We start from the raw sequence: 12,415 nt of genomic DNA on the forward strand, positions 1-12,415 counted from the left end.
AAAATCAAAAGAAATCAGCCAAGACCTCAGAAAAAAAATTGCAGACCTCCACAGGTCTGGTTCATCCTTGGGAGCAATTTCCAAGCGCCTGAATGTACCACGTTCATCTGTACAAACAATAGTACGCAAGTATAAACACCATGGGACCACGCAGCCGTCATACCACTCAGGAAGGAGACGCGTTCTGTCTCCTAGAGATGAACGTACTTTGGTGCGAAAAGTGCAAATCAATCCCAGAACAACAGCAAAGAACCTTGTGAAGATGCTGTAAACAATTGTTTCGAAAAATTACGTGTCATGCACAAAGTAGATGTCCTAACCGACTTGCCAAAACTATAGTTTATTAACCAGAAATTTGTGGAGTGGTTGAAAAACTAGTTTTAATGACTCCAACCTAAGTGTATGTAAACTTCCCACTTCAACTGTATATAACGTGCCATAGCATTTTGCCGCAGCCCGCAAGCTGTGCTGCAGTACGACACAACTTTAAAGGAAGAACCACTGTTCTAATAGCCTAAGAAGGTACTGTTGTCCTAAAGTTGCCGCTTTAAAGAAAGAACAAGAATGAAAGGCATAGGCTAATCTCAATCACAGCTTTATGAAAGATAGAACAAACAATGGCTTATTAAGAGAGGAGGATGAGGCAAATAAAGCAATTATTATCCAGTTCTGAAGGTCAACTTTGTTTCTCTCGAGCCCATGATTTATAGCCTAACTCCCAACGGTATGAGAGCCCGTTCCTCATCGGTTCAGTGTCACTTTGCTCCATCATGTGCACGAGACACACACACACACACACACACACACACACACACACACACACACACACACACCTGTTCCATCCTGAAGCTCAACCAAAAAGGAATATTCAAAAAGATTTGCCTGCACTTAGCCTCTGCCCAGGCTTTCAACAACATTATCTTTTGTCATGATTCTTCCAGTTGTAGCATGCGATTTGGCGCTATACCCCAATGGTGGTTAAGCAGAATTGATTTGTTTATGTTTTGCCAATAGTGTGTGATACCATCGTTAATGATACATAATCACCATAGCACAAAAGTTGACATGGTCAATCCTGACTAGCCACTCTGCAGCAGACTGAATGGCCGTCTTTGTCAGTGGGGCATAATCATCCATTCAGAGGACTGATTGTATTACATGGCCTGCTGTCACTGAGCGCTGCAGACACTGGTTGTGTCCCAAATTGAACCCCTAGTCCGTATGTAGTACACTATTTTTGACCAGAGCCACTATGGCTCGGTTCAAAATAAAAGCTCTTAATGAAATAGGGTGCCATTTTGGACAAAGCCTCTGAGAGAAGGGAAGGGGAATGTATTGAGAATTGAATCTAAATGGGTATGGTCTCGCATGGAGAAGTTCCCACCCCCCTTCTCTCTGTTTTGGTGTCTCCGGTTGTTTTCCTAACTCGAGTGGTTGGTATGGGAATGCTTAAACAAATGTCTCTGTCTCTGCCCATGAACTTACTTGACTCCTGCTGAATGTCTGTCTGGTTGGCAGAAAACCACCCTGAACTTGAAGACCTCTGTGTGTCAAATCAAATATTATTTGTCATATGCGCCGAATACAACAGGTGTAGAACTTACAGTGAAATGCTTACTTACAAGCCCTTAACCAACAATGCAGTTCAAGAAATATTTACTAAATAAACTAAAGTAAAAAATAAAATAAAAAGTAACAATGTAACAATACAGGGGTACCGATACCGAGTCAATGTCAAGGGGTACAGGTTAGGTGTGTGCGTGCGCACCTGTGTTGTGTGTGTGTGTGTGTGGAGGTCCCCCTGCTCTAGGGTAAACGCTTGTGCCATCGGTGTGCGGCTGCTTTCTTTGGGCGCTCGCCCCTACCAACTTGCTATCAACTTCAAGACGCATGCAATTCATGTTCCACTTTTAAATAATAAAACAAAGGTAAACTCAAATAACGCTGTGCCTTATGGGATTCCACTTCGCTCTGAAGCCAGCAGCATTGCTGGCTAGGTCAAAGTGGCTATAGGAGGGTCTAATTAGTCCCTACACCCTCCATTGTCACTCCCTCAGCTTTGGGCGATAATCCGTATTGCTATAGCACTACATAGAACGACAAGTTTGTAACCGTGTGCACCACTGTAATTTAGTTAATAATAATCCTTTAAACTGCTACTAGTTTGATAATTGTAGCTGTCAGTTAACAATCATTTCTCTAGTATAGGCTACTTATCAAAATGAACGATATCAGTAAAATGCCTGCGGTAAGTGGTCGGTGTTGACAATTTTCGGTTTATTGTCCCAGCTCAAGGGGCGAGGGGAAGGGGCTGATTTGGGATTCAGCCAGTCCCCTGGCTCCTATTTTCTCTTCCTGATACCAGTCACCTGACAGAGCCACCGTACGCCACCACAACATCTCTCTCTCTGCCACACACTATCATACACACACTCACTATCGCACAAACACTCCTCGGGGAGAGAGTGCAGCTCACCACCCGATCCCAGCCAAATACAATATACACTGACGAAGAGAAGAGGAAGCGTGTGTCAGTGAAGAGCAGAGCTGCGGCATCCTTCGTCCCTCTGGCAGTGTAATTGTAGAGCTGTCTCCTAGCATGTCATATTGGCTGTGTCCCAACTGGCACCCTATTCCCCTATATAGTGCTCCACTATTGACCATAGCCCAATGGCGCCTGGTTAAACTTAGTGCACTATATACGGAATAGGGTGCCAGTTGGGACACAGTCTTTGTCTTCTCCACTGCTGCCTGTCGGACAGGAACATTGCAGCACAAAGGGAGACCTTGATTTACTCTACGCCCCAGAACGTTTATGCAACTTCCCCCTAGAGACAGGAATATTGCAGTGGAATTGCAAAACATCTTTATTGGTGGGAACCAGTTAGGAATGTATGGGATTTTCACGTTAAGCAAGTCAAACTGTTGGGTTTCGTGACACACAAAGATCTGCCTTTCACTCAAGGGCATCCAAGATGTCACTAAGTTGTGTCTGTCTAGGTTGACTTTGGGTTCAGGCTTCATGTCCTCTGACGGCTCGTAATGCGCTCTGATTCTGAATCATGGATTCCTGTTTAAGAATCTGAGTTTGCTCACTTTGTCCTCATTGCCCCGCTACCATAGATGGCTGGGATGTTTACCTGCAAAACCGATGCGCGTGCTTCCGAGAGGCCGGAAACAGACAGGGTTGACTTACAATTATAGGATTATGTAAACTATATTTTGCCTTAATGTTTATTGAAAACATAAATACATTCACTCAATAAGATACTTGTTGTCTCTCAAATACATTGTTACAATTGTTGGTTAGCTAGCTAGTGGATTTTAGCCATATTAGCATAGATGTGACATGAGTCAACACACCTCAAAACAAGACATGGTATCAAAAACAAGATGCAACTCGCTGAGACAAGCCACCTATGATTCCCCACATGGCATCTTCTTGTCATTGTTGCTATCTGACCCTTCAGAATCATAACACAGCCTTTTGCCTATGCAATGTGCGCACATCATTTTCATTGCGTAGTCAGGCAACGTGTATAGTGTGTTATTGCTATGATTCCCTCATTGCCCTGGTGTACTAGGGTAGGACACTGGCCCTCTGTGGCTGCAGTGGGAGGCTTGAACAGTTAATGGCTGCATAGTTTAGCCTTCCAGGCTGTGTAGCTAGCAGCGGAGGACACACCATCTGCCCGCCTAGCTGCCCCGGTCTTGCCTGCTGGAGGTATGTTCTGAATCCAACAACCAGCCTCTTGTGAAAATACTTGGTAGCACAGCCCGAGCAGAGCTCTCCTATCCAAAGCCACTGTTTCTTTTGGCTGCCGCTGCCATGGTGATACAAGGAGGGGTTTAGGGACGTGTTGATGGAATTGAAGTAAATATTTTTGGCAAGATGTAGGCCTGCCCTGGTAAGACTACAGGGATATGTGTGTAGTTCTGTGTATGCAACCCGTGGTGTGCTGATGTCTACACTGTGTTTTGATGGAGTGGAGGGAATTGAGATGCGCTGATTGTTCATATAAATCGCACCTTGTGCGCATGCACTGCATCAAAAGTTCAACACTAACTTTTCTGGCAAACAGCACGACATAGTTGATTTATCCCAACCTTCTGCGTTCACATGCACCCTCGATCAACTCTTTGATCTCATTGACAAATGTTGAGTTTAATGTTTGGGTACAGCATAGGCTATGTGATGCAGATGAAAAGTGTCCTAACCCAGTCGAGTTTAGATATACCTACGCTACTAAATGGCTTGGTGATGTCATTTTTCAATGCTGTTATTTATTAAAAAGCTGACATGTTTCCACCTCAATCGCTCTTTGTCAAAGCTTTGTTGTCCTAACCCAGTGTTCCTCTGTGTCTTTAGCCTTTCTTCAGACTTCTGAACCTGCGGAAACTGGGTCTGAGTGACAATGAGATCCAGAGGCTCCCTCCTGAGGTGGCCAACTTCATGCAGCTGGTGGAGCTTGACATTTCCAGAAACGGTACGTGCGCTTGCACACACACACACACACACACAGGTGGTCTGGCGGTCTGCGGCCCCCTCTGCTGGGGTCTAAGCCAGGTTCAAAACCAGCATACAGCAGACGTGCATGCATAAACAGACACCTATTTTAACCACCCAGTAATACATATAAAATGCTGCAAAACATCCCTTACAGAGAACCAACAAAGTAAGACCTAGAGCATAAACCTGCATTCATGGGCAGACGAGCTTAACAAAATACAAGCAAGCAGGCAAAAGTCTAATAGACCAATGGAAACTAGGGCTGTCCCCGACAAAATAAAATCTTAGTCGATCGAGAGTCATCTGTTCTTTCCAATCCATTGGACGAAATGTAAAACGTATTTTTCCATATATAAACACACCCTATGTGTTTTAATAAAATAAAAACATTGCGGGTAGAAAATATCCTGATATACATAAATATCTTATGAAACACATTGGCTACGCATGGGGGTTTGTTCATGTTCTTTAATTGCTCTGGCTGTCTGCAACAAACGTGAAACATTTTATCAACTATAATCTGGGTAGGCTACGTCCCGGCAGCTCGCGCTAGCTGCACCACTGAGCTCCGGACAGACACAGCTGTACATTCGGAAAGTATTCAGACCCCTTCACCCTTTCCACATTTTTTTTGTACATTTCAGCCTTATTCTAAAATGGTTTTTTTCAATCATCAATATAGACACAGTACACCATAATGACAAAGCGAAAACTGTTTTTTAGAAATGTTTGCAAATGTATAAAATAAACAACAACTGAAATACCACATTTACATAAGTATTCAGACCCTTTACTCAGTACTTTGTTGAAGCACCTTTGGCAGCGATTAGAGCCTCAAGTCTTCTTGGGTATGACGCTACAAGCTCTGCACACCTGTATTTGGGGAGTTTCTCCCATTCTTCTCAGCAGATCCTCTAAAGCTCTGTCAGGTTGGATGGGTAGCGTTGCTGGACAGCTATTTTTAGGTCTCTCCAGAGATGTTAGATCGGGTTCAAGTCCGGGCTCTGGCTGGGCCACTCAAGGACATTCAGAGACTTATCCCGAATCCACTCCTGCGTTGTCTTGGCTGTGTGCTTAGGGTCGTTGTCCGGTTGGAAGGTGAACCTTCCGAGTCTCATAGCAAAGGGTCTCAATACTTACAGTACCAGTCAAAAGTTTGGACACACCTACTCATTCAAAGGTTTTTATTTTTACTATTTTCTACATTGTAGAATAAAAGTGAAGACATCAAAACTATGAAATAACACATATGGAATCATGTAGTAACCAAAATAATTTTAAACATCAAAATATATATTTGAGATTCTTCAAAGTAGCCACCCTTTGCCTTGATGACAGCTTTGCACACTCTTGGCATTCTCTCAACCAGCTTCACCGTGAATGCTTTTTAACAGTCTTGGGTTTCCCACATATGCTGATCACTTGTTAGGTGCTTTTCCTTCACTCTGCGGTCCAACTCATCCCAAACCATGTCAATTGGGTTGAGGTTGGGTGATTGTGGAGGTCAAAGTCATCTGATGCAGCACTCCATCACTCTCCTTCTTGGTCAAATAGCCCTTACACAGTCTGGAGGTGTGTTGGGTCATTGTCCTGTTGAAAAACAAATGATAGTCCCACTAACCGCAAACCACATGTGATGGCGTATTGCTGCAGAATGTTGCGGTAGCCATGCTGGTTAAGTGTGCCTTGAATTTGAAATAAATCAGACCGTGTCACCAGCAAAGCACCCCCACACCATCTCACCACCACCTCCATGCTTCACGGTGGGAACCACACATGCGGAGCTCATCCGTTCACCTACTCTGCGTCTCACAAAGACACGGCGGTTGTAACCAAAATTCTCAAATTTGGACTCATCAGACCAAAGGACAGATTTCCACTGGTCTTATGTCCATTGGTCGTGTTTCTTGGCCCAAGCAAGTATCTTCTTTTTGGTGTCCTTTAGCAGTGGTTTCTTTGCAGCAAATCGACCATGAATGCCTGATTCACGCAGTCTCCTCTGAACAGTTGATGTTGAGATGTCTGTTACTTGAACTCTGTAGCATTTATTTGGGCTGCAATTTCTGAGGCTGTTACCTCTGCTGCAGAGGATAAGTTCATTAGAGTTAACTCTGGGTCTTCCTTTCCTGTGGCGGTCCTCATGAGAGCCAGTTTCCTCATTGCGCTTGATGGTATTTGCGACTGCACTTGAAGAAACATTCAATGTTCTTGAAATGTTCCAGATTGACTGACTTTCATGTCTTAAAGTAATGATGGACTGTTGTTTCTCTCTTCTTATTTGAGCTGTTCTTACCATAATATGGACTTGTTTTTTTACCAAATAGGGCTATCTTCTGTATACCACCCCTACCTTGTCACAACACAACTGATTGCCTCAAACGCATTAAGAAGCAAATAAATTAAACAAATTAACTTTTAACTAGGCACAGCTGTTAATTGAAATGCATTCCAGGTGACCTCATGAATCTGGTTGAGAGAATACCAAGAGTGTGCAAAGCTGTCATCAAGGCAAACATGCTAACCACACTGCTCGCGTCGCGTGCAAATGTACACGTTATTCAATCATTGCACCCACACTGCTCGCGTGCGGCAGGCGCTAAAATAGAAATTGGTTATATTTGTGACACTCAACGCGCTGCAAGTCCGGCCTCTCCCATCTCCTCATTGGTGTTTAGGAACATATACCCACGTGCCATCTCCTCATTGGTGTTTAGGAGCATATACCCACGTGGGTGATTGAAAGATGAACTGATGTCCACACTCCAGTCGGTTGTAGTAATGCACCTTAAAGTTGGTTGCCAACCTCCATATGAAGTAAAAAAGAAGCCAGAGGAAGGAGGAGAGATGACGAGGAATTTGGTTTACCGTTTTATCTGTGGATTAATTGTCGGAGTAGAGGACCTTGTGCATTTCAGGTAAAATAACAACCCAATGTTTATATCCCAGGAAAAATAGCTAGCAACAGCAAGCTAGCTAGCTAAGTTGCCTTAAATGTTTAATGCTTTTCGACCTGTCCCCAAATTTAATATAATTGGTTCAGAGTTTGTTTTGATATTTCAACCTGCGTGTCCTAATCGTGTCTGGCATGCGGGCACAAAATCAACAGTGCGATAGTGCACGTGCGCGTCCGGTTTGGTCAGCATGAAAGTGTGGCTACTTTGAAGAATGTCATATAAAATATATGTTGATTTGTTTAACACATTTTTTGGCTACTACATGATTTCATGTGTTATTTCATAGTTTTTATGTCTTCACTATTATTCTACAATGTAGAAAATAATACAAATAAAGAAAAACCCTTGAATCAGTAGGTGTGTCGATCTAAGGAACTATCTAGGCAACACACACACAATGGAAATAGTCGTTCCCCTCTCGTGCACATATCATATAGCAGGTGACAGGAAATGCAGTATACAGTATAGATATATCTAACTGTGCTCCCCCTCTCTAATCTCTCTCTGTCTCTGTCCGCAGACATTCCTGAGATCCCCGAGAGCATTAAGTTCTGCAAGGCATTGGAGATTGCAGACTTCAGTGGAAACCCCCTCTCCAAGTTAGTGGATCAGTCCAGTGCCACCTCTCTCTGCTGTTGCCTTTGTGTTAATGCCTTTGAGATATATGGGGGAGGTCACTGTCATACGTGTGCCGTGTGATTATTTCCTTTCCATAATGGCCTGAAGATAAACAGCGCAAGACAATGGAACAAATGTGCATGAACTGTGCAGATAGTTGTTGCTCAGATGTGTCAAAGGCTCAGAGCAGGCCCTTTCTCAGTATTAGATTATGTACAGTACATGAGCAAAACACCTGGAGGAGAACAAGGCTTTGTGAGGCTACAGTATGCTGTTCGCTGACCTTGAAACTACATTAAAGGCCCAGTACAGTCAAAAGCGTGATTTCCTGTGTTTTACATATATTTCCACACTGCGGTTGGAATAATACTGTGATATAGTGAAAGTGATGATAATGCCCTTTTAGTCTAAGAGCTGTTTGAAAAGACTGCCTGACATTTCAGCCTGTTTTGGCCTGCATGGTTACGCCACGGTTAATTAGTTAATAGACCAATAAGAAAGCGTTCCAAGCCTCTCTGCTAATATAAGCTAGTTTTCAGTTGTCCGCTCCCCACTCAGACCACTCCCAGATAGTCCTATCAAAATTATTGCTTGAGAAATGATAATATATTGAGAAAAAAACAACTGCATTGCACCTTTTAACATGGCGTTTAAGAATACTGTAGAAGTTTAATGCTTGGCAAGGCAAACCATCTCCCTGCTTTTACTTCTATAGAATAAGAAAGGAACTGTTGGCAGGAATAGTGATAGTGAGTGCTTTGATAGATGGATCTGGCCACTTACGCTGCGTCCCTAATGGCACCCTTTCCCTATATAGTGTACTACTAAAAAGTGCACTATGAAGGGAATAGGGTGCTATTTGGGATGCAAGCCATAGGCAGATGAGGCAGCTGTTCCAAGTGCTTCAAGGGCTGGTGTTAAAGGGCCATTTTCTTTTCTGTGTTTCTCTCCATCTGTTTTCCTCTCTCCCTTTCTGTCCTCATCACCAGGTTGCCTGATGGTTTCACTCAGCTCAGAGGGCTCGCCCACCTGGCACTTAACGACGTCTCATTGCAGACACTGCCCAACGACATAGGAAAGTAAGTACACACACACCAACCAACAAAATATGCAGACCAACCACCTTGCATGCATGGGTGTTTGAACCATCTCCGACACAGGTTTCCTTCTTACTCTAAACATTCAGCCTCCTCGTTCTGTAAAATGACAGACCTTGGTAAAGGCGTAATTACATGACACGGTGGGCTCTCAGACAGACTGACTGCGTGACCGGTTGGACGAGACCAATCGCCATGCAAAGTTAACCAGGACCATCAGACTAACTCCTCCTCTTCTCTCGTCCTCTCTTCCCTCTCTCCTGTAGCCTGGCCAACCTGGTGACGCTGGAGCTCAGGGAGAACCTGCTCAAGGCCCTGCCCACGTAAGTGCCATCTTCAGCCTGGCATAGTCCCAGCCACCCTCCATGCTAGGGAAGGTGGTTATTTCCTAGAAAGGAGACCTTGGTGATTTGAAGCACAATAAAGTCCTCTATAGTATATCTGTTCACTAGAAAACAACATTATTTGCTCTCTTCACTATGGATACAGTTGTGAGAGAGACATACTGTAAATGTGTGATTGCTGAATGACCAGCTTGTCATGTGTGTGACTGTGTGGGAATGTGTCAATGATTGGGCGTGATGGTTATCAGTTAGCCTATCTGGTCCAGACTGTAACAGTCCAGAAGTCACCTTCAAATACATTATTGATGTATTTATATATAGATTATAAATACAGTGCTTTTGGAAAGTATTCAGACCCTTTTTGGGGTGGCAGGTAGCCTAGTGGTTAGAGCGTTGGGCCAGTAACTGAAAGGTTGCTGGATCGAATCCCCGAGCTGACAAGGTAAAAATCTGTTCTTCTGCCCCTGAACAAGGCACTGTTGTTCTGCCCCTGACGGCCCACTGTTCCCCAGTAGGCCGTCATTGTAAATAAGAATTTGTTCTTAACTTCTTGGGGCTATGTGGGACGCTAGCGTGCCACCCGTGGTGCACCCTATCAACAGCAGGTGCATTTCAAGAGCGGCAAATTTGAAACCAAATAAATGTCAAAATTCAAATTTTTCAAACATACAACTATCTTACACCCTTTGAAAGATAAACATCTCCTTAATCTAACCACGTTGTCCGATTTCAAAAAGGTTTTACGGCGAAAGCATAAAGTTAGATTATGTTAGGAGAGTACATTGACAATAGCTGTGTGTAATGTTTTGTCAATTCAAAGACAGGGTCACCAAAACCATAAAACCAGCTAAAATGATGCACTAACCTTTTACAATCTCCATCAGATGACACTCCTAGGACATTATGTTAGACAATGCATGCATTTTTAGTTCTATCAAGTTCATATTTATATCCAACAACAGCGTTTTACTATGGCATTGATGTTGAGGAAATCGTTTCCCTCCAATAACCGGCAGTCAAGTCAGCACCACAAATTAAATAATTAAAATTAGAAAACATTGGTAAAATATTATATCGTCATTTAAAGAATTATAGATTTACATCTCTTGAACGCAATCAACTTGCCAGATTTAAAAATAACCTTACTGGGAAATCACACTTTGCAATAATCTGAGCACTGCGCCCAGAAAAATATGCTTTGCTATACAGACAAACGGCCATGTTGGAGAGATCTAAAATCGAAAATACTATGTAAATAATCCATTACCTTTGATTCTCTTCATCAGATGTCACTTCCCGGAATCCCAGGTCCATAACGAATGTAGTTTTGTTCAAAAAAGCTCATCATTTATATCCAAAAAGATCCGTGTTGTTAGCACATGATCTAAGCCAGCAGGACTTCGTCATGAACGAGGGGAAAAAAATATATTTACGTTCGTTCAAACATGTCAAACGTTGTATAGCATAAATCATTAGTGCCTTTTTTAACCAGAACATGAATAATATTCAAGGTGGACGAATGCATTCTCTTTTATAACGTATTGGAACGAGGGTACCCAACATGAACTCGCGCGCCAGAGTCTAATCGGCCATCACCGTTCCATGGCTCTTGTTCGGTCAGATCTCACAGTAAAAGACTCAAAACACTTTGTAAAGGCTGGTGACATCTAGTGGAAGCAATAGTAAGTGCCAAAACATTAATCAACCCCTGTGTGTTTCAATGGCATAGGCTTAAAGGTAATTCAACACATCAGGTATCCACTTCCTGTCAGAAAATGTCTCAGGGTTTTGCCTGCCAAATTAGTTCTGTTATACTCACAGACACCATTCAAACAGTTTTCGAAACTTTAGGGTGTTTTCTATCCATATATAATAAGTATATGCATATTCTAGTTACTGGGTAGGATTAGTAACCAGATTAAATCGGGTACGTTTTTTTATCCAGCCGTGAAAATACTGCCCCCTAGCCCCAACAGGTTAACTGACTTACCTAGTTAGATAAAGGTTAAATGTAAAATAAAAATTACCCAGTACTTTGTTGAAACATTTAACAGTGATTACAACCTCAAGCTTGACACACCTGTATTTGGGGAGTTTCCCCCATTATTCTCTGCAGGTTCTCTCAAGCTCCGTCAGGGTGGATGGGGAGCGTTGCTGCACAGCTATTTTCAGGTCTCTCCAGAGATGTTCAATCGGGTTCAAGTTCGGGCTCTGGCTGGGCCACTCAAGGACATTCAGAGACTTGTCTCGAGGCAACTCCCGAGTTGTCTTGGATGTGTGCTTAGGATTGTTGTCCTGGTGGATGGTGAACCTTCGCCCTAGTCTGAACACCTTCTCCAGAGCGCTCAGATCTTCATCAAGGATCTCTCTGTACTTTACTTCGTTCATCCTTCCCTCAATCCTGAATAGTCTCCCAGTCCCTACTGCTGAAAACATCCCCGCAGCATGATGCTGCCACCGCCATGATTCATTGTAGGGATGGTGCCAGGTTTCCTCCAGATGTGACGCTTGGCATTCAGGCCAAAGAGTTCAATCTTGGTTTCATCAGAACAGAGGATCTTGTTTCTCATGGTCTGAGAGTCATTAGGTGCCTTTTGGAGAACTCCAAGCGGGATTTCATGTGCCTTTTACTGAGGATTGGCTTCCGTCTGGCCACTCTACCATAAATGCCCCTTTCCCCCGAAGAGTCTACGTGGTTCCAAACTTCTTCCATTTAAGAATGATGGCGGCCACTATGTTCTTGGGGACCTTCAAAGCTGCAGAAATGTTATGGTACCCTTCCCCAGATCTGTACCTCGACACAATCCTGTCTCGGAGCTCTACGGACAATTCCTTAGACCTCATGGCTTGGTTTTTGCTGTGACATGCACTGTCAACTGTGGGACCTTATAT

General features: G+C 43.4%; 1 protein-coding gene across 20 annotated transcripts in view; it reads left to right on the forward strand.

Moving 5' to 3' along the window:
- LOC106578665 (protein scribble homolog) overlaps window positions 1–12,415 on the forward strand; it is a 131,522-nt gene that overhangs the window by 59,294 nt on the left and 59,813 nt on the right. For all 20 annotated transcript variants that reach the window (XM_014157721.2, XM_014157716.2, XM_014157725.2 and 17 more), the window contains exons 2-5: window positions 4,370–4,487; window positions 7,985–8,063; window positions 9,072–9,161; window positions 9,446–9,502. In XM_014157721.2, the coding sequence (XP_014013196.2) occupies window positions 4,370–4,487; window positions 7,985–8,063; window positions 9,072–9,161; window positions 9,446–9,502 (344 nt within the window). The remainder of the gene's footprint in view (window positions 1–4,369; window positions 4,488–7,984; window positions 8,064–9,071; window positions 9,162–9,445; window positions 9,503–12,415) is intronic.

This window comes from Salmo salar, chromosome ssa19 (assembly GCF_905237065.1).
Source record: "Salmo salar chromosome ssa19, Ssal_v3.1, whole genome shotgun sequence".
Classification (NCBI taxonomy): Eukaryota; Metazoa; Chordata; class Actinopteri; order Salmoniformes; family Salmonidae; genus Salmo; species Salmo salar.